Source organism: Salvelinus sp. IW2-2015, linkage group LG33 (assembly GCF_002910315.2).
Source record: "Salvelinus sp. IW2-2015 linkage group LG33, ASM291031v2, whole genome shotgun sequence".
Classification (NCBI taxonomy): domain Eukaryota; kingdom Metazoa; phylum Chordata; class Actinopteri; order Salmoniformes; family Salmonidae; genus Salvelinus; species Salvelinus sp. IW2-2015.
Genome location: NC_036872.1, coordinates 31,023,972 through 31,047,747, shown reverse-complemented (window position 1 = coordinate 31,047,747; position 23,776 = coordinate 31,023,972). Strand labels below are relative to the sequence as shown.

The following is a 23,776-nucleotide window of genomic DNA, read 5'->3' as shown; positions in this document are numbered from 1 at the left end:
GTGCAAAGTCTACAAAAACTTAGTCCACTCTGTTCGTAACAGATTTTCATTTTAGAAACAAAACTGTATTGGCCTGCAGTGGGAGAATGAACAACATTCTGCWAATTTTCTCATCAATGAAACATTTGACCTCAATACAGTTTTGTTTCTAAAAAAAWTTTTTTTTCACCGTTATTTTACCAGGTAAGTTGACTGAGAACACGTTCTCATTTGCAGCAACGACCTGGGGAATAGTTACAGGGGAGAGGAGGGGGATGAATGTGCCAATTGTAAACTGGGGATTATTAGGTGACCGTGATGGTTGAGGGCCAGATTGGGAATTTAGCCAGGACACCGGGGTTAACACCCCTACTCTTACGATAAGTGCCATGGGATCTTTAATGACCTCAGAGAGTCAGGACACCCGTTTAACGTCCCATCCGAAAGACGGCACCCTACACAGAGCAGTGTCCCCAATCACTGCCCTGGGGCATTGGGATCTTTTTTTGTTGAAAATCTGTTACGAACAGAGTGGAGTGGAGTGGAAACGCCAACTTTATACATCCGGTGAATTATCGGTCTCATTGTTCTGTGCTTCAGCCATTGAGGGAACACTCCTTTTGAAATCAGTGAAAGCTGCGATACTGCCCGCATTGCATCACATCCAATGGCAGTGTCCAAACTCAAGGATCGCCAAGGTTGAATTCTCAATGGCTGACGCGCCTTGGCATCTGGTGTGTCAGGTAGAACGTCACATTGATAATGCTGACTTGTAAAAGGTCAAGATTCACCCATTTTAAAGAGTTCTTACTAATATCTGTCTCACTTAATAGATAATAAATTAATAGATGACAGTTAAATATGCTCAAGCAAAGCCTTGATGGGAATTTCTATCCTTGCTAAGAATTAAGCCCCAGGAATAGAAAAATCACACAGGTGATGTATAATAACAGTATAAAGAGCATTTATTTTGATCATAAATACAAATATTACATTTACAAATTACTGTTTTTATACAGAATTAGTGGCATCATGTCTGGAGGACACTCATAACTACATCAAGGAGCTGGAGGGGCTCTGACAAAGGCACTGAACGGTACGTAACCCACGTGGGTAACATCAGCTAGATCGCTGTTGCTTATTGGACTCCCTGCACCCAAGGCACTGGGGCAGCCTGCACCCAAGGCACTGGGGTTTTACTACACCTGTGGAGGCCCATCCTACACTCAGCTAATGCTGTGTCCTCAATCACCAGGGGAGCACCAAATGTGAACACACATTGAGAAAGCCTACTTTAAACTGTCATAAGCATGGCATAAGAACTGAACTCAATTTGGAACAGAAGATTTAACAAATATGCATGTAGTGGTAAACAATGGCTACTGTTTCTCAAATATTGTGCCATGCTTGTGACAGAGCTAAAGCTCAACTTGTGCTCTGCTCCAGATCCTGCAAGAACAGTACTGCACTATCTCTTTCCTATCTGGCTTCAAATTCACACCGTCATTTCTGTTGGACATAAATACAGTTTTAGGAGCAGGTTGGTGTTGAAGATTTCTCAGCACCAGTAGCGGCTGTGACTCAAACCAGAGAAGTGGGTGAGGAATTTACAAAAGAGGGGGTCACCACAAATATGCTCCACTCAGTATACATGTAAACATCAGTTCTTACTGGCACAATGGTTTTCCTCTACCCCTCCACCATTACAGGTGTACTATGGGTAGGGCCCAGAGTTTTTCCCAGCCATGAGACCAGACCCAGGAAATAATTCAGGCCCTAACTGGGAGATGGCCCACATACTCAGACAGACAAAATTGTCCTCAAGGCTAGACTCAATAACATAATACATAAATGTTTATAATTAAATGTACAAACAAATGTATAAAAAGTACAGGTATTGAAAAATAAAAAACAGCTGAAAGCAAGGTCACAAAGCTGAATCCTGCAGCCAAAACTAGAAAGGTTCAGCACCAATTCTAAACAGCAGAGGAGAACAGGTCATAGGAAGTGTGGGTTATTCAGGCTGGTTTGACAGAACTAGACAAAGCTACTGAACGGTCTCACCATTGGCTAACCTACTAACACTTATCTAACATTCAAAATCTGTTTATTAAAAACACAGACTCACCCTGAACAGGAAAGGAAAGCACAGGTATAAAAATAGAAAAGTACAGTAGAGCTTTGGGTCAAAGCTTTGAGATTGCCTTAGCAGAGAGAACAGAAGAGATCAGAAGGTCCAGAGGGTTGGGGTCAATTCTCTTTGAATTCAAAGGTGCACTGACTTTTATATTGGAAACCCATGTCTAATTTCAGTTGCTGAATAGGCTGATATTCAAATGCAATCAACCCCCAATCCTTAGCCTGATTTGCTGGACACCCTGTCACTCATTCTTGTCGTGATGGAAACCATTCCCGCTGGTTATTTCACTATTGTTTTGGCCGTTGGTTTTATTGTAGGGGTGGGCCCAAGTTTTGGCCTGAAGGACCTTGGGCAGCCTCTTGCCCTTGGTGTAGGCGTGGTACCAGAAGTTGAGGAAGAGGAGGAGAAAGACCAGGCCGTAGAGGCCTATTATGTAGATGAAGATGGGGAACTGGTAGGGACAGTCCATGAAGAAGTACTGCCAGATGTGGGTGGTCACGATCACAAACTGGATCTGAGGACAGACAGGGAGGTTATATATTACTTGTTTTGAACATATAAGGAGACCATCCCAAGAGGCCCAACAGAATAATATCCTTGTCCATAAAAACTTATGGGTGGCTCTCTCGTATTGGTTCAAATTCAATTCCCCCTCTAGTGTAGTAGTGAAGTGCAGTACGTACCAGCTGAATGGTGGTGAGATACTTCTTCCACCAGAGGTACTTCTGGTAGGCGGAGCCCAGGGCAGACAGGCCGTAGTAGGAGTACATGATGACATGGACCACACAGTTCAACAGGGCATGGAACGTCCCCTGGCCACCTGGAGGACAACACCAGCAATTAGCAGTCATGATTTGTTGTTCTATAGAGAAGTGCTAACCCAGGTTTCCATGTTCCACTTCCTACAACAGCTCCTAAGGAAGATGACCTGCTGAATACTGACATTTTTCTGGGACAGTCCATCATTATATACATCTGGTAGTATGCCCATTTGTAAGTAGTTTAATACAGTCATGGGAGTAACTCAAGTTCTTGTCTACTGTACCTGCAGCGAAGCGGACACCAAACCACCAGGTAAAGGGCATTATGGAGTGATGGTAGACATGGAGGAACGTAATCTGTCCGTTCTTCTTCCTCAGAACAAAAAAGATCTGACAGGAGGGAGAATTCAGCCATTTAACAGGGAACAGAACAAGAGTGAAAATGACAGACGGGGAAAGGGGATACCTAGTCAGTTGCACAACTGAATGCAGTCAACCAAAATGTGTCTTCCGCATTTAACCCAACCCCTCTGAACAAGCGAGACACAGATAGTCAGAAAGCTGTACTAAAAAAAAAAACMTACCGTATCCAACATCTCTATGAACTTTGAGAAGTAGTAGAGCCAACACGTCCCTGCCATCTAAGGAGTGAGAGAGAGGTTATTAGTGACAAGTATAATTACGTTACTTACAGATAAGCAAAACGTGTACCAGTCACAGCACTGAACTTTTAAAGTAAATAATATGATTTTCCTGTTTTATATGCATTTACACAATATGAGGTTAGAATAATACTGTGAAAATGATAATGCTCTTTTAGTGTAAGAGCTGTTTGAAAAGACTGCCGGAATAGTCAGCCTGCTTTGGTAGGATGGTGGCGGCCTAACAGGCCTCACCACACAACTAATGATATTATGCAACACAGGAAACGTGGTGTGAATCACTCCTATGGAATGACCTGCTCTCAATGCTTCTTTGTTCCAACAGCTTGTTGGCATGCTAGAGTCAYTGGGGGATTCCACAGGTGAATGGGTGTTCATAAGAAGAGAGGAACAGCCAGTAGTAGTTCTCTGCCTGTCTGTTGCAGGTAGTCACATTCCACAGCTCTTACCCTCACTGCCTGCGGCGAGTCCGAGTAGTCCACTAGGTCACAGTGGAACGTATATCCCGTCCCCCAGCCCGACATCACATACTACAGGAAGAAGAGGCAATGAATTAAAAACATACTCCAAATCACAACACACTAGTTGTTGCATAGCTCTCCTTTATGCAAAGATTAGACATCAATAAAAAAAAATCTTCTTCACGTCAATAAAAATGTATCTTCTTCACACATCAATAAAAATGTATCGTCTTCACACTGAAACTAAAGTTAGTAAGTATTACTAATGACACCCCCCTCCCCCACACACGTTTCTTAATACCAAGTACACAGTGTTTGGGTGACAACCATTAAACCTTGACAGTCTGACAAAAGAGTGGTACAAAAAAGAAATGTCACTATATGGCATGTGGATCATGACCTGCATTTCCTGCTCAAGACAGGTTCTGCACACCAGTCAACATAAAGGAATTTGGCCCAATACACAAGACAAAAAGGCATCCTTTCCTGTTTCCTTGAGGTAAATCACTGATCTGTGCCTCTACAATGAACTAGTGTCAATGGAAAACCCTCGATCAGCTTCCGTTTCATGCATGTGTTATATGAACCCAGAGGGTGGTGCAGTCTGCCCAACGCATCACCGGGGGCAAACTACCTGCCCTCCAGGACACCTACAGCACCCAATGTCACAGGAAGGCCAAAAAGATCATCAAGGACATCAACCACCCACTGCCTGTTCACCCCGCTATCAGCCAGAAGGCGAGGTCAGTACAGGTGCATCAAAGCTGGGACAGAGAGACTGAAAACAGCTTCTAAGGCCATCAGACTGTTAATTAGCCATCACCAGCCGTCTTCTACCCGGTTACTTAACACTGCACCTTAGAGGCTGCTGTCCTACATAGACTTGGAATCCCTGGCCATTTTAATAATGTTTAAATAATGTTTGCATACTGCTTTACTCATCTCATATGTATATACTGTATTTTAGTCAATGCCACTCCGACATTTCTCAATATATATATATATATATATATCAATTCCATTATTTTCCCTTTAGATGTCTGTATTGTTAGATACTACTGCACTGTTGGATCTAGGAACACACGCATTTCGCTACACTCGCAATAACACCTGCTAAATATGTGTATGTGATTTGATTTTGAACCATTGTTATAAAAACATCTCATGCAAATAAATAAGGCTCCGACTATTTTGCTATGAAGTTTGTTTTGCAGCTGACAATGTAATGATCAGAAGAAAGTAATTAAGTATGAAATGATGCATCATTGTGATCCTGAAGCATAGCCTTCTTCATATTAAACTTCTTCATATTAAACTTGAGAAATCCCAATTGCTTAATTCTTTTGCAGCTCGCCTCACAGACTGTCCTGCTTGACGAGGCAGTATAAAACACTACAGCCTGTCAGAAGTCCATTGAGAAAGAGACCCACCTCATAGCACATGTAGAGGGACAAGGCAACGACGCTGAAGTTGTAGATGATGAGAACTTCTTTGAGGTGGAAGGCCTTGCGTTTCTCCATGAGCCTGGGCCCCAGCCGCGTCACAAAGTAGATGTACGCCACGATTACTATGGTCTGGGGGAGCGGCGATGACATGAGAAACCAGTCTTCTGTCCTGGGGTCTTGACAGCAGAGAAGGGTTGAGTGTATGATTCAATAAAATAAATCAATACATCATGCCACCTAGCCAAGCAATCAACTGAGATGCACCAACACTATGTTTAAGAGGGTAGGTTACAGTTGATTCTCATGGCTTGTAATGATGATCAGCGRTACTTCATCAACCCCAGATGACCAACCTCGGCTAGATACACAGCCAATATCTGTCCACTTCCACCAAGGAACACATAGGAAAAGAATGTTGCATAATGCTTTCATTTGTTATTCTCTGTTTTCTACTGAAAACATATATTTTTGTATTTAACCTTTATTTAACTAGGCAAGTCAGTTAAGAACAATTTCTTACTTACAATGACGGCCTACCCCGGCCAAACCCGGACGACGCTGGGCCAATTGTGCGCCGCCCTATGGGACTCCCAATCATGGCCGGATGTGATACAGCCTGGATTCCAACCAGGGACTGTAGTGACACCTCTTGCACTGAGATGCAGTGCCTCAGACCGCTGCGGCACTCAGGAGACCCATTTGCCTAAAACGTGTAGCCTAAAACCTATTTGCCTTTTTAATACCAAAACTCAATCTATTCATCATTGTTGGACAGCAGTTAGTGATGAATCCTCACCTGCATTTTTCATGAAGTTCTCATACCAGAGTCCGACCCTGGTCGTTAGATACCTGAACTCCATGTCTCCCGGAGCTCCTTTAGCTGTCCTGGAGGAAACACACGGGTCATAGGTTAAAGGCCCAATGCAGCGTTTTTTAAAATCTCAATAATCAAATAATTTATGGCTAACAGAAAACACATTAAGGTAAACCGTTACCTTACGGTGTTTTCAATTAAAATAGTCAAAAATAAACAAAAATGGCTTCTTAGCAAAGGGCAATTTCTCAAGCAAGAATTGTTTTGCTTGGATTGTCTGGGAGTGGTTTGAGCGGGGAGGGCAAAACCAAAAATTAGCTGTTATTGGCTGAGGTCTGGATAACTTTTTCTTATTGGTCTATTTACCGCCTGGTGTCAAGCAGGCAGGCCAAAACTCCATCCCACCAAACAGGCTGAAATTTCAGGCAGTCTTTTCAAACCGCTCTTACAATAAAAAGGCCAGAATTTTCACCATTTCACAATATTATTCCAACCTTATATTGTGGAAATAGAGATAAAACACTGGGGGGGGGGGAATCACATTTTCGACAGAGGTAATACAGAGCTACATGTTTTAGGCAGTCCTACAGGAGATTTCTTGGATGGGATGATCCACATGAAGTAACATCCCTTAATCTCAATCTTACACCCTTTTCTTGAAGGGATACTTCAGGATTTTGGCACCGAGGCTTTTATCTACTTCCCCTGAGTCAGGTTAACTTGTGGATATCACATGGAGATAGTTTTGCGAGCCAATGCTAACTAGCGTTAGCACAATGACTACAAGTCTATGGTATATGCTAGCAGATACCCATAGACTTCCAGTCATTGCGCTAATGCTAATCAGCAACTTCCTTCACACCGCACGTATACATAAAAATGGTATCCACAAGTTCATCTGACTCTGGGGAAGTATATAAAGGACCCGATTGCCAAAATCCAGAAGGATGCCTTTAAACTGCCATCATGTCCTAGATAACCCATTTGCCTCTTATAAATATACATATTCAAATACGGTGACCCAAAGTGGACGGGTCATATAACACAATATACCAGCCATGCATGAAAGACTATTGTTGAAGTGAAAAGAATCCGATCAGCATTTCTCTGCTTCTGTCAGTAGCTCAGAGGGAGACTAGGGAAGGAGTGTTGATAGTACAATGGCCATCAGTCAGGGTTCCGCACACATAGGGCTCTGGTCAAAAGTAGTGCACTAAATAGGGAATAGGGTGCCATTTGGAAACGCAGACATGGTCAGCATGCAGGGAGCAGCAAAACACTCATTGACTGGAGTGTGTGGCACACGTTCACATTGGGACAAAGTCAGTTTCACACACGCAAGCTTCATTCAATTAAGATAATATAATAATTATGTTATACAACTTAGTTGAGTATCAGTATCACCCATGTATTCTACTCAACATTTTTCTCTTCTTATTTAAGATGGCCTGTTTTCTAAATATCATTATTTTTTACTTCATTTCACCTTTATTTAACCAGGTAGGCAAGTTGAGAACAAGTTCTCAATTACAATTGCGACCTGGCCAAGATAAAGCAAAGCAGTTCAACACATACAACAACAGAGTTACACATGGAGTAAAACAAACATACAGTCAATAATACAGTAGAAAAATAAGTCTATATACAACGTGAGCAAATGAGGTGAGAAAAGGGAGATAAAGGCACAAAAAGGCCATGGTGGCGAAGTAAATACAATATAGCAAGTAAAACACTGGAATGGTAGATTTGCAGTGGAAGAATGTGCAAAGTAGAAATAATGGGGTGCAAAGGAGCAAAATAAATAAATAGTAGGGGAAGAGGTAGTTGTTTGGGCTAAACTATACATGGGCTATGTACAGGTGCAGTAATCTGTGAGCTGCTCTGACAGCTGGTATTATAAACTGGGTGGTTTGAGCCATGAATTCTGATTGGCTGAAGGCCATGGTATATCAGACCGTATACCACGGGTAAGACAAAACTTCAAGTTATACTGCTCTAATTACGTTGGTAACCAATTTATAATAGCAATAAGGCTCCTTGGGGGTTTGTGATATATGGTCAATATACCACTCTGCGTTGTGCCTAAGAACAGCCCTTAGCCATGGTATATTGGCCATATACCACACCTCCTCTGGCCTTATTGCTCAAGTATACCATTCCCAAGACAACATACCTGTTGCTAGGCAGGAGGGAAGGATACACACATTAGATTTGAGTAATTTAGCAGTTGCTCTTATCCAGAGCGAGTTAGAAGCAATTAGGGTTAAGTGCCTTGCTCTTGGGTACAGACAGATTTTTCACCTAGTCGGCTCTGGGATTCTTTTCGGCTACTTTTTGGTTACTGGCTCCTTGCTCTTAACCACTAAGCTACAGACAATAAAAGACCAAAACTGAATCATCAAATAAAATTATATTGGTTGAGTAAAAATATTTTGCAGATATTATGGCGGGTGTAGGGCTGGGCGGTATACCCTATTTTACTATACACACCGGTAATTATGCACGGACAGGTTTGGGTTTTTACTTTACCTTCTATAACGGTATTTGAATGTTTGGTTTGTTAAATGTGATACGCCGTGTGTGACGTCCATTTTTATAGTTTACTCCGCTACTTGAGTCATCCCACTCCATGCCGCTTTCCACATAGACCCAGTCCCACCCGTCACTCAAGGAGCGCATGTTGTTGTTGCTTGACCACGATACACTTTCGTTCAGTCTGCAAGGTTGGTTTTTTTCTTKTTTTTTTTCTTAACAACAAATCAATACAGCAAGTACATAAGGGAACACAAGTATATATAGATTATATATAATGGACAATCGACCTAGGGGGTACAATATCACATTACAATTACACAAGGACCTTAAGGGACATACATACACTTACAATTCTAACAGCTTTTTTGTTAGTAGAGTATTTAACAGTCTTAAAATACAGTTCAATTTCTTTTTGTAGGGTAAGAAAGTGTTTTTTTGTTAGTAAATTTACATTTTACTAAGAAACAAATCTTTCCTACTGATGAGTCAACAGGGTCAATAGAAGGTAGGCTCTGAGGGTCAGGTCTTGACACGTTCCTGAATAACAGAGCAACACCTGAGGGAATGGCGTCTAAAACAATTGCAAAATATTTTAGGTGTTACAGGGATCTTGTAAAGTGATAAGAATTCCTTATAACTGAGTAAAAGACCCTCTGCATTTACCAGTTGGCTCACCAATAGGATATTTTTTTCGGAACCAATATTCTAAAAACAAATAAGTATTTTTATACAATATATCCCGATTATTCCATATATAATATCTGTGTGGAGAAAGATTGTGTTTATAAATTAAGGACCATGACAAGAAAACCTGCCGATGAAAAGCAGAAAGTTTCACTGGAATTTTGTCAATATTATAATTGCACAACAACATGAAGTTAAGGCCACCAAAAGTAGAGAAGACATGATGAGGAATAAAATTCCAGATAGAAGTGGGTCTTCTTAGGAATTGTTTTATCCAATTGATCTTAAAAGTATTATTTAAAGTAGTAAAGTCCAGAAAATTCAGTCCACCATTCTCATAAGTGTTCATTACAACAGTTTTCCTAATGTAATGGGTACGGTTTCTCCACAGAAAGTTGAAAAGCATCTGGTCTATCTCCTTGCTTATTTTACTGTCAAGATATAAACATAGAGCGCCATATGTTAGTCTAGAGATACCTTCAGCCTTGGTTATTAGGACTCTACCTTTTAAAGATAAGTCCCTCTGTAGCCATTGATTTAGCTTTTTCTGGGTATTTTTAGTAAGAGTGTTACAATTTAGTAAGCCTCTAAACTTCTGATCCTTTGTAATGGTTATGCCTAAATATGTAAGTTCTTCTTTTACTGGAATACCATAATATGAAGGTGTCACACAATCTTTGACAGCTATGAGTTCACATTTATTAATGTTAAGGTATAGACCAGACGCTTTGGAAAAGGATTGTATCACATTGATCGATATGGGAATTTGGTTAGCGTCTTTCAGAAAAAGTGTAGTATCATCAGCCAGCTGGCTTATAATAATTTCTTTACCAGCTATGGAAATACCTTGTACAGGACTATTTTTTAAAGAATTTGCAAGAAGTTGGGTGATTAATAAAAACAGATACGGGGAGATAGGACAACCTTGCCTAATTCCTCTCTTTAACTCAAATCTAGGTGAGGTGCCATATTTCAATTTGAAAGAGCTGTTACCATTTGCGTAGAGAGTCTTAATAGCCTTACAGAAAAAATCTCCAAAGCCAAGTCTGCAAGGTAAATGCAGCACATGCAACCATCTTGATGACACCGATGTTTCCACTTTGATTTTAATATAAATCCCCAGCGTTCTATAATTACAATATTAGTTTGTGTTTCTTACATCTGCAAACAGCTCATTTGTATTTTCTTAGCAAGTTACGCTAAATCGTGTTAGTCACTAATGCTAACGTTAATCGCTGACTAGCTAACTGGCTAATAAAAGTACTGAGTCAGAGCAAACGTAGCTAGCTAATACAGCCTGATACCAGTACTGGTGGAGGCTTAAATCTGCATGTTGTTTGTGCAACAGTATCTTCTAAAACAAAGAGGAATAGGCGAAGCATGCATATGTTGGCTATATGAATAAAGATTTAATGTAGTCAAAGATTATAGGGTCCCCTAGGAAACCATGAACATCAATTTGGTTCCTACCCTGTCACAATAACTCATCCATGGCATTTTCATGCCCATATGGTGGCAGTGTGAAAATGATCTCAAATGAGTGCAGGAAATGCAGAAATTGATGGAAATGGAGGAAATGATTTTAGGTTGAAATTGAATAGTATAAAACAATCAGAATGGAGAAAGTCCCATTGAAATAATTTAGAATATATGTGTTGCCACCCTAGGGTCACACGTATAACTTTTATTAAATCAAAAACATAAAATACTGTCAAACTTGAAAAATACCATACATGATATTTTGGCCAATATCGCCCAGCCCTACCTATCGCCCAGTGTAACGAAAAATGCTTATGTTCCTAGCTCCAACAGTGCAATAATACACACAAATGGTCTGTATAGACAGTATTGTAATAGAAAAAGGTGTATACAGCAGTAGTTATATAGGATGAGCCTTGACTAGAATACAGTATATACATATGAAGTGGGTAAATCAAGGATAGCTCCCTCCCTGTTGATGGGTAAGGATAAATGCCATGCATTTACAGAGAGAACAGCTACATGCGGCGAGCATTACTATCCTGTCATCTCTCTATTCAATAATACCACAGCCTGAAGACACAGAATGCCAAGCCATGGAACGAAGATGCATTGTATAACAATTAGGCCAACACTCAACACAACTGGATTGCTGTCTGACATGTTCACCATGTCCAAGTCAGATTTCCTTTCAAACTGTCTACTGCATACTAAACCAGTAGATACCTAAGCCATCATGCCATACATCTCAAGCAGGAGAGGATGGTTAATTTTATAAACCATGAGATACAATGCTCTTCAAGATTCAGCATAACATGTAGGCCCAAGTAATGGCTAGTACAACAAGCCTGCATTTAGACAACCACATGAAGCGGTCAATTTAAAATTCCTAGAGGGGTAGGACTTTTTGAATAGGAACTTCAGTTTTCTTGATATTCACTAGTATGGGAAATTCCTCCCAGGCCATTCAAATTAACGGAATAATTGAGTTAAAGGTCTGATTTGTGAGGGGCATCAATAAGAAAACACAAACTGAACCCATCACTGGGGACACCAAGAAACCTAACAATTCTAAAGATCCACACAATGCAAGATCAAATCTGCCTGAAAACTACACATTGTCCTTTGGAAGTATTTGACTTTAAAGTATTCCAAAATACCAACAAAAAAAACACCCAATACATTTACTGAATACAGTATTGTGCCAATATGATACATAATACATGCGCTGCATGTACAGAAGAGACTTATCTCCATCTCAAACGTGTAAATCAACATCACAGTATACAAGGTGGTTATGAAATCTAACAGACCCGTGTAAAGTTCCAGAGTATTGGATAGAAAGTGTTATCTGACAAAGCCTACCACGTGAAACTACCTTAAGATAAGAACGTAAGCTTTAACAATCAAATGCTGTCTGACTGGTTTAAGGGAACAGTATACAGTAAGAGGGGAAAGGGAGCAGCTCCCATCTCAGCACAAACCTCAATCCTATCCAGGGCCTTCTCACCCAAGCAAGGGAATGCATGGAACATTCAAAACTACATTTCCCTATATTAAACATAGATCAGAGTACTAGTAAGTCTACAGGATATGCCTGAACTGGGTTTAGTTGAACTGTGTTCAAGCACCGAGTTGCCCTGTATAAAACTCAAATCATATGAGTTGAGCCAAAGGAAAATAATGTTTATTTAACTAGGCAAGTCAGTTAAGAACAAATTCTTATTTACAATGATGGCCTACCAAAAGGCCTTCTAAGGGGACGGGGGCTGGGATTAAAAATAAAACTTTTTTTTTTTTTTTTTTTTTAACTACCGCAAACAATAGATCCAAATGCTGAACACATGTCATCATTACCTAATGGCAAAAGATCATAACAATCAAATAGACATGACAAAAAGTATGTGGACACCTTGTCAAACATCTCATTTCAAAATCATGGGCATTAATATGGAATTGGTCCCCCCTTTGCTGCCATTACACACACAACAACAAAAAGAAAAATCACATTTGCAAAGGTATTCAGACCCTTTACAGAAGCACCTTTGGCAGCGATTACAGCCTCAAGTCTTCTTGAGGGGGAGTTTCTCCCATTATTCTCTGCGGATCCTCTCAAGCTCTGTCAGGTTGGATGGGGAGCGTCGCCGCACAGCTATTTTCAGTTCTCTCCCGAGATGTTCGATAGGGTTCAAGTCTGGGCTCTGGCTGGGCCACTCAAGGACATTCAGAAATTCAACCCTAGCGTTGTCTTGGCTGTGTGGTTAGGGTTGTTGTCCTGTTGGAAGGTAAACGTTTGCCCCCAGTCGGAGGTCCTGAACACTCTGGAGCAAGGATCTCTCTGTACTTGACTCCATTCATCTTTCCCTCAATCCTGACTAGTCTCCCAGTCCCTGCCACTGAAAAACATCCCCACAGCATGATGCTGCTACCACCATGCTTCACCATAGGGATGGTGCCTGGTTTCCTCAAGATGTGATGCTTGGCATTCAGGCTAAAGAGTTCCATCTTGGTTTCATTAGACCAGAGAATCTTGTTTCTCAGGGTCTGAGTGCTTTAGGTGACTTTTGGCAAACTCCAAGCGGGCTGTCATGTGCCTTTTACTGAGGAGTGGCTTCTGTGTGGCCACTCTACCATAAAGGCCTGATTGGTGGAGTACTGCAGAGATGGTTGTCCTTCCGGAAAGTTCTCCCATCTCCACTGAGGAGCGCTGTCAGATTTACCATTGAGTTCTTGYTCACCTCCCTGATCAACGCCCTTTCTCCACCGATTGCTCAGTTTGGCCGGGTGGCCAGCTCTAGGACGAGTCTTGGTGGTTCCAAACTTTGTCCATTTAAGAATGATGGAGGCCACTGTGTTCTTGGGGACCTTCAATGCTGCAGAAATGTTTTGGTACCCTTCCTCAGATCTGTGTCTCAACACAATCCTGTCTCAGAGCTCTACGGACAATTCCTTTGACCTCATGGCTTGGTTTTTTCTCTGACATGCACTGTCAACTGTGTGAACTTATATAGGACAGGTGTGTGCCTTTCCAAATCATGTCCAACCAAATTGTAGAAACATCAAGGATTGATCAATGGAAACAGGATGCATCGGAGCACAACTTCAAGTCTCAAAGCAAAGAGTCTGAATACTTATTTTTATAAATTTACAAACATTTCTAAAAGAAAAAACWGTTTTCACTTAGTCATTATGGTTTACTGTGTGTAGATTGAAAATGTTTTATTTAATCAGTTTTAGAATAAGGCTGTAACGTAACAAAATGTGGAAAAGTCAAGGGGTCTGAATACTTTCCAGATGCAGTGTATAGTGTAGTAGGTGATTACTTGAGATAATACACTACATGGATCTACACATGGCACTTTACAGGTCAGACCATGCAAGTTCCTCTTTTGACCAATAAGGCATGGTGTCTTGACAACACACAAGAGGATAGCACTCTAGTCGGAGTCATTCAAAACCTTGGTTGACATGGTGACCCCATTAGACGCACGCTTTGACATGTTTGTTTCAGTTTATGCAACTCTGACACACCTTTCCTGTCTGACAGCTCCCACACTGATGAAGCCATCAAACATACCCAATTAAACTACAGTACTCCAAATTAGAGGTCGACCGATTAATCGGAATGGCCGATTAATTAGGGCCGATTTCAAGTTTTCATAACAATCGGAAATCGGTATTTTTGGACACCTTTACTTAATCTTTATTTAACTAGGCAAGTCAGTTAAGAACACATTCTTATTTTCAATGACAGCCTAGGAACGGTGGGTTAACTGCCTCGTTCAGGGGCAGAACGACATATTTTTACTTTGTCAGCTCGGGGGATTCAATCTTGCAACCTTACAGTTAACTAGTCCAACGCTCTAACCACCTGATTACATTGCACTCCACGAGGAGCCTGCTTGTTACGCGAATGCAGTAGAAGCCAAGGTAAGTTGCTAGCTAGCATTAAACTTATCTTATAAAAAACAATCCATCAATCAATCATAATCACTAGTTAACTACACATGGTTAATGTCCTGCGTTACATATAATCGATGCGGTGCGTATCGTTGCTCCAATGTGTACCTAACCATAAACATTAATGCCTTTCTTAAAATCAATACACAGAAGTATATATTTTTAAACCTGCATATTTAGCTAAAAGAAATCCAGGTTAGCAGGCAATATTAACCAGGTGAAATTGTGTCATTTCTCTTGCGTTCATTGCACGCAGAGTCAGGGTATATGCAACAGTTTGGGCCGCCTAATTTGCCTGGCTCATTGCGAACTAATTTGCTAGAATTTTACGTAATTATGACATAACATTGAAGGTTGTGCAATGTAACAAGAATATTTAGACTTATGGATGCCACCCGTTAGATAAAATACGGAACGGTTCCGTATTTCACTGAAAGAATAAACGTCGTTTTCGAGATGATAGTTTCCGGATTCGACCATATTAATGACCTAAGGCTCGTATTTGTGTGTTATTATGTTATAACTAAGTCTATGATTTGATAGAGCAGTCTGACTGAGCAGTGGTAGGCAGCAGCAGACTCGTAAGCATTCATTCAAACAGCACTTTCCTGCATTTTGCCAGAAGCTCTTCGCTGTGCTTCATGCCTATCAACTCCCGAGATTAGGCTGGTGTAACTGATGTGAAATGGCTAGCTAGTTAGCGGGGTGCGCGCTAATAGCGTTTCAAACGTCACTCGCTCTGAGACTTGGAGTAGTTATTCCCCTTGCTCTGCATGGGTAACGCTGCTTCGAGGGTGGCTGTTGTCGTTGTGTTCCTGGTTCGAGCCCAGGTAGGAGCGAGGAGAGGGATGGAACCTATACTGTTACACTGGCAATACTAAAGTGCCTATAAGAACATCCAATAGTCAAAGTTTAATGAAATACAAATGGTATAGTGTTATGATTTTTATGAATAATGACTAAATGATGTATACATTTAACGTAGAACTATAACAAACTGAATTTAACCCTGTTTTTCTATATTGATAAATAATGTTAGTTCATAATAAAGAGGTTATGTAGCATGTACCTGGGAAGAGAGGAATGTATGTGTGTGCCTAAAGAAAACAAAGTGGATCATTAAACTATGTTTGAACTGACCCGGCTATAACTCTGGGGAGATAAGATAGAACAGGGAGACAGGGATTTCCCGTATCTGGGGGGGACTGGAACTGTCAGCTGAGTGGTAATAAACTGTGGTGAGACTCCAGGAGAAAAAGAGAGAATCCAAATATTAGTGTGTATGTATATGTGCGTAGGTTAAGAGAATATTATAAAAGGAACGTTTTTGTATATGCACGGCAGAGCTCTCGTAAATAAACATTCTGACTATTGTAGACTGGCCTCTGTCTGTTTCATTTCAATAAGAACCTTACAAATTCTTAGTGACAGAGTAGTTTAATTGAAGTTCAGTTTATGAACATTGAGAACAAAATTCTCTTAACATATAGAGAGAAATAGTCCTATAATTCCTATAATAACAACCTAAAACTTCTTACCTGGGAATATTGAAGACCCATGTTAAAAGGAACCACCAGCTTTCATATGRTCTCATGTTCTGAGCAAGGAACTTAAACGTTAGCTTTTTTACATGGCACATATTGCACTTTTACTTTCTTCTCCAACACTTTGTTTTTGCATTATTTAAACCAAATTGAACATGTTTAATTATTTATTTGAGGCTAAATTGATTTTAGTGATGTATTATATTAAGTTAAAATAAGTGTTCATTCAGTATTGTTGTAATTGTCATTATTACAAATTTTAAAAAAATAAAAAATCGTCCGATTAATCGGTATCGGCTTTTTTTGGTCCTCCAATAATCGGCATTGGTATCGGCGTTGAAAAATCATAATCGGTCGACCTCTACTCCAAATACACAAATGACTACGTCATTGCCGAAGAACACCAGAGGAAACACCTTGAGTTCTACTGAGGGAAGAAGTTGAAGACTACTCAGAACAGATTTACCATGAGTGAGAAATCTGACTACAGTTTAAATACAGGACTGGGTTGGTGAAAGTAGGAACCCTTACTTTCAACTCTCCAGACATGTAAAATAAGTGATTACCTCAAGGGTGAATGCATTTTTTAAGTATTCCAATGGGCCCAGAACACCCCATCAATCAGGCTACACAGAAAGGATTTAAGTCAGTCATCCCGGTAGTAACTCATCAGTCAAGACTCATTGCACATCACCCCCCTACTTGTTCTTCTCAGCTCAACTCAGAAATAGTTGCTTTATGCGTGCTGTACGTTACAACATGACACATCACGATGTAACAGAGGGTCAGTTTTTTCAACTTTTCTCCAATACTATAGAGCCATTACCATGTCGATCAACGCTTGAATAGAAACGTAGTTCACACCCCAGATTTTGAAGTCAACACAGTCGCTACAGTCCCATTAGTTTTCTTTGCAGCCTCGTTTGAATGTCGCGGTTGCTCACATTTGTACGGAATGGGGTGAGTTTACGTTAGATGTTGGAACATTTATGTGGGGACTTGCTTCCCTTCAGCCACAAGKGCATTAGTAAGGTGGGGCATTGATGTTGGGCGATTAGGGCTGACTCGCAGTCTGCGTTCAAATTAATCCCAAAGGTGTTCGATGGGGTTAAGGTCAGGGCTCTGTGCAGGCCAGTCAAGTTCTTCCACACCAATCTCGACAAACAATCTGTACCTCGCGTTGTGCATAGTCATGCTGAAACAGGTAAGGGCTTTCCCCAAACTGTTGCCACAAAGTTGGAAGCAAGGAATCGTCTAGAATGTCATTGTATGCTGTAGCGTTAAGATTTCCCTTTACTGGAACTAGGGGTCCTAGCCCAAACCATGAAGAAAAGCCCCAGACCATTATTTCTCCTCCACCAATCTTTACAGTTAGCACTATACATTGGGACAGGTAGCATTCTCCTGGCATCCGCTAAACCCAGATTTGTCTGTCAGACTGCCAGATGGTGAAGCGCGATTCATCACTCCAGAGAAAGCATTTCCACTGCTCCTGAGTCTAATGGCGGCGAGCTTTACACCACTCTAGSTGACGCTTGGCATTGCGCATGGTGATCTTAGGCTTGTGTGGCTGCTCGTCCATGGAAACCCATTTCATGAAGCTCCCGGCCAACATTTATTGTGCTGACGTTACGTCCAGGGGCAGTTTGGAACTAGTTAGTGTTACAACCGAGCGATTCAGTACTTGGCGGTCCCGTTCTGTGAGCTTGTGTGGCCTACCACTTCATGGTCGAGCCGTTGTTGCTTCTAGACATTTCCACTTCACAATAACAGCCCTTACAGTCGACTGGGGCAGCTCTAGCAGGGCAGACATTTGACGAACTGACTTGTTGGAAAGGTGGCATGCTATGACGGTACCATGTTGAGTCACTGAGGTCTTCAGTACGGGCCATTCTACTGCCAATGTCTGTCTATGGTGATTGCATGGCTGTGTGCTAGATTTAATATACCTGTCAGCATGGGTGTGGTTGAATTAGCCAAATCCACTAATTTGAAGGTGTGCCCATGTACTTTTGGCCATGCTGTATCCAGACACTCCGCGGTATATCGGCTAGTTGGAGAATCACAGTACTTGGTGACATCTTGGGGTCACCAAGTTTGTTAATCCATAATTAGATGCCACCTGCCAATAGGCTCTTTGGAAGGGTTGCCAGAAAAAAAACTTTATTGAGAGGAACCAACAAAGGTAAACACCTGTAGCTTGTTAAACAGTATTGGCACTTAGACTGGAACCAGGCGCTATGGACATAATTTTATGAGACGAAAATAAAGGTCTTTGGGGGTAATCTAATCCATAAACACAGACTGAAGGATATTAATAATCTGGGAAGATTCTGTATGGAGGAATGGTATTATATATGACCCACCCAAAGTTCTCCAATGTTCTCCAATATCATAACATATAGAAAAGGGCTCAGTGCCATTTTCCTTGCAAGGAGAGGGTGCACAAAATATTGAAAAAAAACTGGGGTACAAAGAATTGACACATCTTTTTGGGAGAAAAGTGTTACGTAAATATCTTTCTGAACAATTGTATTAGTAAATCTAAAATAATGATTATCATTGTTTGGAGAATACAATATAGATCAGTATTTTTATCCTAGGCCTAGTCTTTCTAGACAAGAAATTCGCAGCTAGACAGCAAGGTAAAACTAACAGCATGCGCAACACCTGAATTATAAAATTGACCTTTAGGCTCGAGGAGAAAATACCAATAAAACCATCGCTGATCATTTGGAATACAGTATTGCCACAACGTTTATCAAACTCCTAATTTCCCACCGCAATGGGTTGTGATGAATTATGCGCCACACTCTCGACATTACATCTCAAATAAATTAGGGAAGCAAGATTACAAAAGTATTTAATAAAATAATGTTTCCTCCCTTATCGCCGCCCCTGAAGACCAGGTTATTTTCAACAGACGATTCAAAGGCACGAGACCTGATAAAAACAGGAATCTTTCAGGGCTGCAGCAGCACAGACCAGGCATCGTAACAGGTGCAAAGATAGATGCCGCATAACTCGGACTTCAAGCAAATCCCTTCAACCTCAGTTTACACTTAAGAGAAAATGCCGGACAATGTGTGACAAAATAAAAATAATAATAAGTGTGAGGCGTTTAGCCTACTGTATATAGCCTACGTTAATATGACACTTTCATTCTGCTGAGACTGCGAGGCAGAGTTATTATTCAGTGTATGAATAATGTAGCAACACAATATGGTATAGGCTACCGTAACATAATTCACAAACCTCCAATATTGTGAGAGAAGTATCCTACTCGGTCTTGTGTTACTACTCCGGCTCAGCTGTAAGCAATTGACGACAGGTGTGTCAAATGTAATTTTCAGGGAGTCGCTTCCCTACTGTGCAACTGCCGTCCAATGAGTGAGTTATATTAACTTGAAGCGCGGGGCACAGGTCTATGGCCCTTGACGTGAACGGGCAAAATCGGTGAGGGAGGAGGGCCGCTCGGTCATGTTGTCAAGATGGCAGCGTAGTACATATCGTCCAGAAACATAAAACATATATTTTCTAATTCGTTTTCATTGGGAGGCAGATAAAAGCGTGTTCATCAAAAGCAATCACTTTTATAGATATAGATATAGATATATACATACACACATACATACACACACACACACACATATACATTTAAAAATATATATATTTCCTTTATTACCCTACAACGCCTCCCCCAATTGGAGCAAACTAGTGAACAACAACACTTAGGCCTGTATTTCCAGTTTATACATACATTTTATGGACACAGTCTATTTTACAATTGTTTTTTTTTATTATTTTGTTTAACTCTTGTCCTTCCTCTACCCTCAACCTATCCCATATATTGATGATGTCCATCTGATTTGATTTCCATTTGCCACATCTTTCAAACTGTACTCTTTCTAAAAAGTTCCTAACCTATATGTTTTACAGGCACCGTATGTTTTATATTAGTCTCAACCTTCAGCTCCATCAAGCCCTCCATTTATCTCTTAACACCATCCATATTGGATTTCTATTTGCCATACATTTTTCAACTGTGCTGTTTCGCAAAAGCTCTGAACCTTTCCATTCTCATTGTTTCTAAAGATTGTAAATTGAAAATAAACATTTTTGCTAAAAGTATTATTTTATTATTGATCGATTGACTATGACTTTTCAGATCGCCTAGTAATGCTATCTGCAGGGTTAGCGCCAGGTAAATATTGCAATTCTTCAGCCCTTCCTGGACTTGTAACCAAAAAACAAGCTACATAAGGACAGTACCAAAACAAACAATCTAATGATTCTGCCTCTTCGCAGCAAATACTGCAGAGCTGGGAAGGTTGTATCCCCCATATAAATAACATTATTTTGGTTGCAATAATTCTGTATATTATTATATGACCCTGCTGGTCATCTATGAACATTTGAACATCTTGGCCATGTTCTGTTATAATCTCCACCCGGCACAGCCAGAAGAGTACTGGCCAACCCTCATAGCCTGGTTCCTCTCTAGGTTTCTTCCTAGGTTCTTTGAGATATCAGCTGATGTAAGAAGGGCTTTATAAATAAATTTGATTTGTATAATAATTTAAATTAAATAATACAACGTTTGGTATCCGGTGTCGTTTTGCTTATCAGTTCATAAACCATGTGCCATGGAATCAMTACATCAAAAATCTCTTCCCAACTATTTTGAAATCTATATGGCACTGCTGTCCATTTTTTGGTCCTTCAATGAAACTGGTATACTTTTTTATTTATCACAATTTTCTTTAACCAATTATGGCCTTTAATGCAGGGCCAACAGACTTGTTCTTTACTTTTTTCCCTTTCCACTTTCCTCTTCCATTTTTGCGGTAATTTCGCAATTAGTTGGTTGTTATTTTGAGTAGGGCTGAAATTTCCATGTTTTAGTTAGCTGCATGTATGACATAACTCCACCAGTCGTATTTATAACATCATTTACGATTTTTATTTTTTATGTTTTTATGTTTAAAAAAAGGTATTTTTTAAAATCAATTAGTATATTTGAGTTTAACCACAATATTTGTTGTATTATTTGTCTTTTCTGGTGGATTAAACTGAAATTGCAATCAACCTTTCTATGGCTTGTTTTAAAAATAGCGATATTTGGGAGATGATTTCCTTTTCAAATAACTGAAAGAGAGTAGGTGTAATCTGAATAAAGTGAGTAGGTGTAATCTGAATAAAGTGAGTAGGTGTAATCTGAATAAAGTGAGTAGGTGTAATCTGAATAAAAGGAAAAATGCATTTCTTGAACATAGGGTGAAACATTCTTACTAATTTGCAAGAGAACCAGTTCGGATTTAAGTATCACTTTTGTATGACTGAACCCTTTAGTGAGAGGTCTAATGCTTTAATAATTTCTGSCCTCCGAATTCATATTTATTATAAACAGGCCGTTTAATTTTGTCTGGGTTGCCGTTCCAAATGAAATGTAATCTTTTTTTCTTATATAATGAAAAATAAAGTTCACGAGGTGTAGGCAAGACCATAAGCAAATAGGTGAACTGGGATATGACTAAAGAGTTAATCAGGGTGATTTTTCCACAAATACAAAGGTATTTACCTTTCCATGGTAGCAAGATCGTATCTACTTTAGCTAACTTTCTATTAAAATGTATTGGAGTGAGATCATTTATTTATTTCAGGAAATGTATACCGAGTATATCCACATCACCATCAGATCATTTTATTGGTAAACTACATGGTAAAGTAAAAGTAGTATTTTTTTGTGATCCAATACGGAATATTTTATCATAATTTGGTTGTAATCCAGAGGTTAGAAAATGTATCTAGATCCTCTATGAGGCTGTGGAGTGATCCAAATTGTGGATTTAAAAGTTTTCAATYACACCTTTGTTTTTAAACCCTGTATTTCTAATCCCTTGATATTATTGTTGGATCTGATTTTAATAGCTAACATTTCGATGGCCATAATAAATAGATATGCCAATAGTGGACAACCTTGTTTTACTCCTCTTGACAGTTTAAAACTTTCTGAGAAGTAGCCATTATTTACTATTTTATACCTAGGGTTACTATACATGATTTATACAGGCATTTATATATAAACTCCAGTCATACTTTATCAAAAGCCTTTTCAAAGTCTGCTATGAATAGCAGGCCTGGTTTCCCAGATTTTTCATAGTGATCTATTGTTTCTAGTACTTGCCTTATATTATCTACAATGTATGTCCATGTAAAAAAAACTGTCTGACAGAATGAATAATGTCTGACAATACCTTTTTAATTCTATGCACTATACATTTTGCATCGCAACACTGAAGTGTAAGGGGACTCCAGTTTTTTAAGTGGACTGATTCTTTATATTTCCCACTTGTATCCTGTTTCAGTAATAATGAAAATCATACCTTTTTGGGTGTCTGATAATCTACCATTTACAAAGGAGTGGTTAAAACGGTCCTAACACCTCAACAGGTATGCCATTCAGCCCTGTAGTTTTCCCAGACTTAAAGGCTTTAATTGCATCAATAAGTTCCTCCTCTGTAATTTCACCTTCACATGAGTCTTTCCGTATGGCTGTTAATTCGAAATATTTAATAGAAAAAAATAGTTTTGGTTAGAGMAGATAGAGGAGACTGAAATGAAAACATATGGTTAAAGTACTTTGCTTCCACTTTCAAAATATAATTTGGTGAATCATAGGTGACTCCGTCATTTGTAACAAGTTCCAGTAAATTCTTTTTGGTAGCATTTCTATGTTAAAGATMWAAAAAATTATTTGGTGCATTTTTCCCCATATTCCATCCAGTTTGCTTTATTATTATCCTCCATTTCTTTTTGTTTTTCCTCTAACTTATTCTTAGCCTCTATGGTACAGTTGTTAGTGCTATCTGTTCTATTAGACCTATTTCCTTTGTTGGTATGGACTCCTTTGACCTAAATTGCTTTTGGTTTAGAGATGAGTACTGAATTGCATGACCTTTAAATGGACATTTAAAAGTGTCCTATACAATAAGCTGATTTGCTGCACCTATTTTGTCAGAAAAATTCAGTTATAAATTCCTATGTCCAAGTTAAAAACAAGTTATCATCCAATAAGCTTTGATGAAATTTCCAATATCCCTGCCCACGTGGAAATTCAGGTAGAGTAATGTATATGCCAATTATCTGATGGTCCGACCWCATTCAATCCCCTATCAACACTTTTTTCACTTTTGGTGCCAACGAGAATGACATAAGAAAGAAGTCAAGARGACTAGCTTGATTGAGCCTCCMCCATGTACTGTATAMCTCACMWGGTCAGGGTATTTCAGCCTCCAAATATCCACTAGTT

General features: G+C 39.8%; 1 protein-coding gene across 4 annotated transcripts; it reads right to left on the bottom strand.

The window, feature by feature from the left end:
* Positions 1-968: 968 nt before the first annotated feature.
* LOC111958179 (very long chain fatty acid elongase 7) lies at positions 969-19,890 on the bottom strand. 4 transcript variants are annotated; one of them, XM_023979364.2, is made up of 8 exons: positions 19,720-19,890; positions 6,245-6,333; positions 5,434-5,624; positions 3,992-4,072; positions 3,465-3,521; positions 3,165-3,270; positions 2,803-2,939; positions 969-2,633 (listed from the first exon to the last, which is right to left on the bottom strand). In XM_023979364.2, the coding sequence occupies exons 2-8, from the start codon at positions 6,306-6,308 to the stop codon at positions 2,361-2,363; spliced, it is 909 nt and encodes a 302-aa protein (XP_023835132.1). In that variant the 5' UTR covers positions 6,309-6,333; positions 19,720-19,890; the 3' UTR covers positions 969-2,360. The 4 variants fall into 4 exon arrangements, with proteins under 4 accessions (XP_023835132.1, XP_023835131.1, XP_023835133.1 ...); XM_023979363.2 differs by having other exon boundaries at positions 6,245-6,328; positions 19,720-19,889; XM_023979365.2 differs by lacking the exon at positions 19,720-19,890 and having other exon boundaries at positions 5,973-6,327.
* Positions 19,891-23,776: the final 3,886 nt, after the last annotated feature.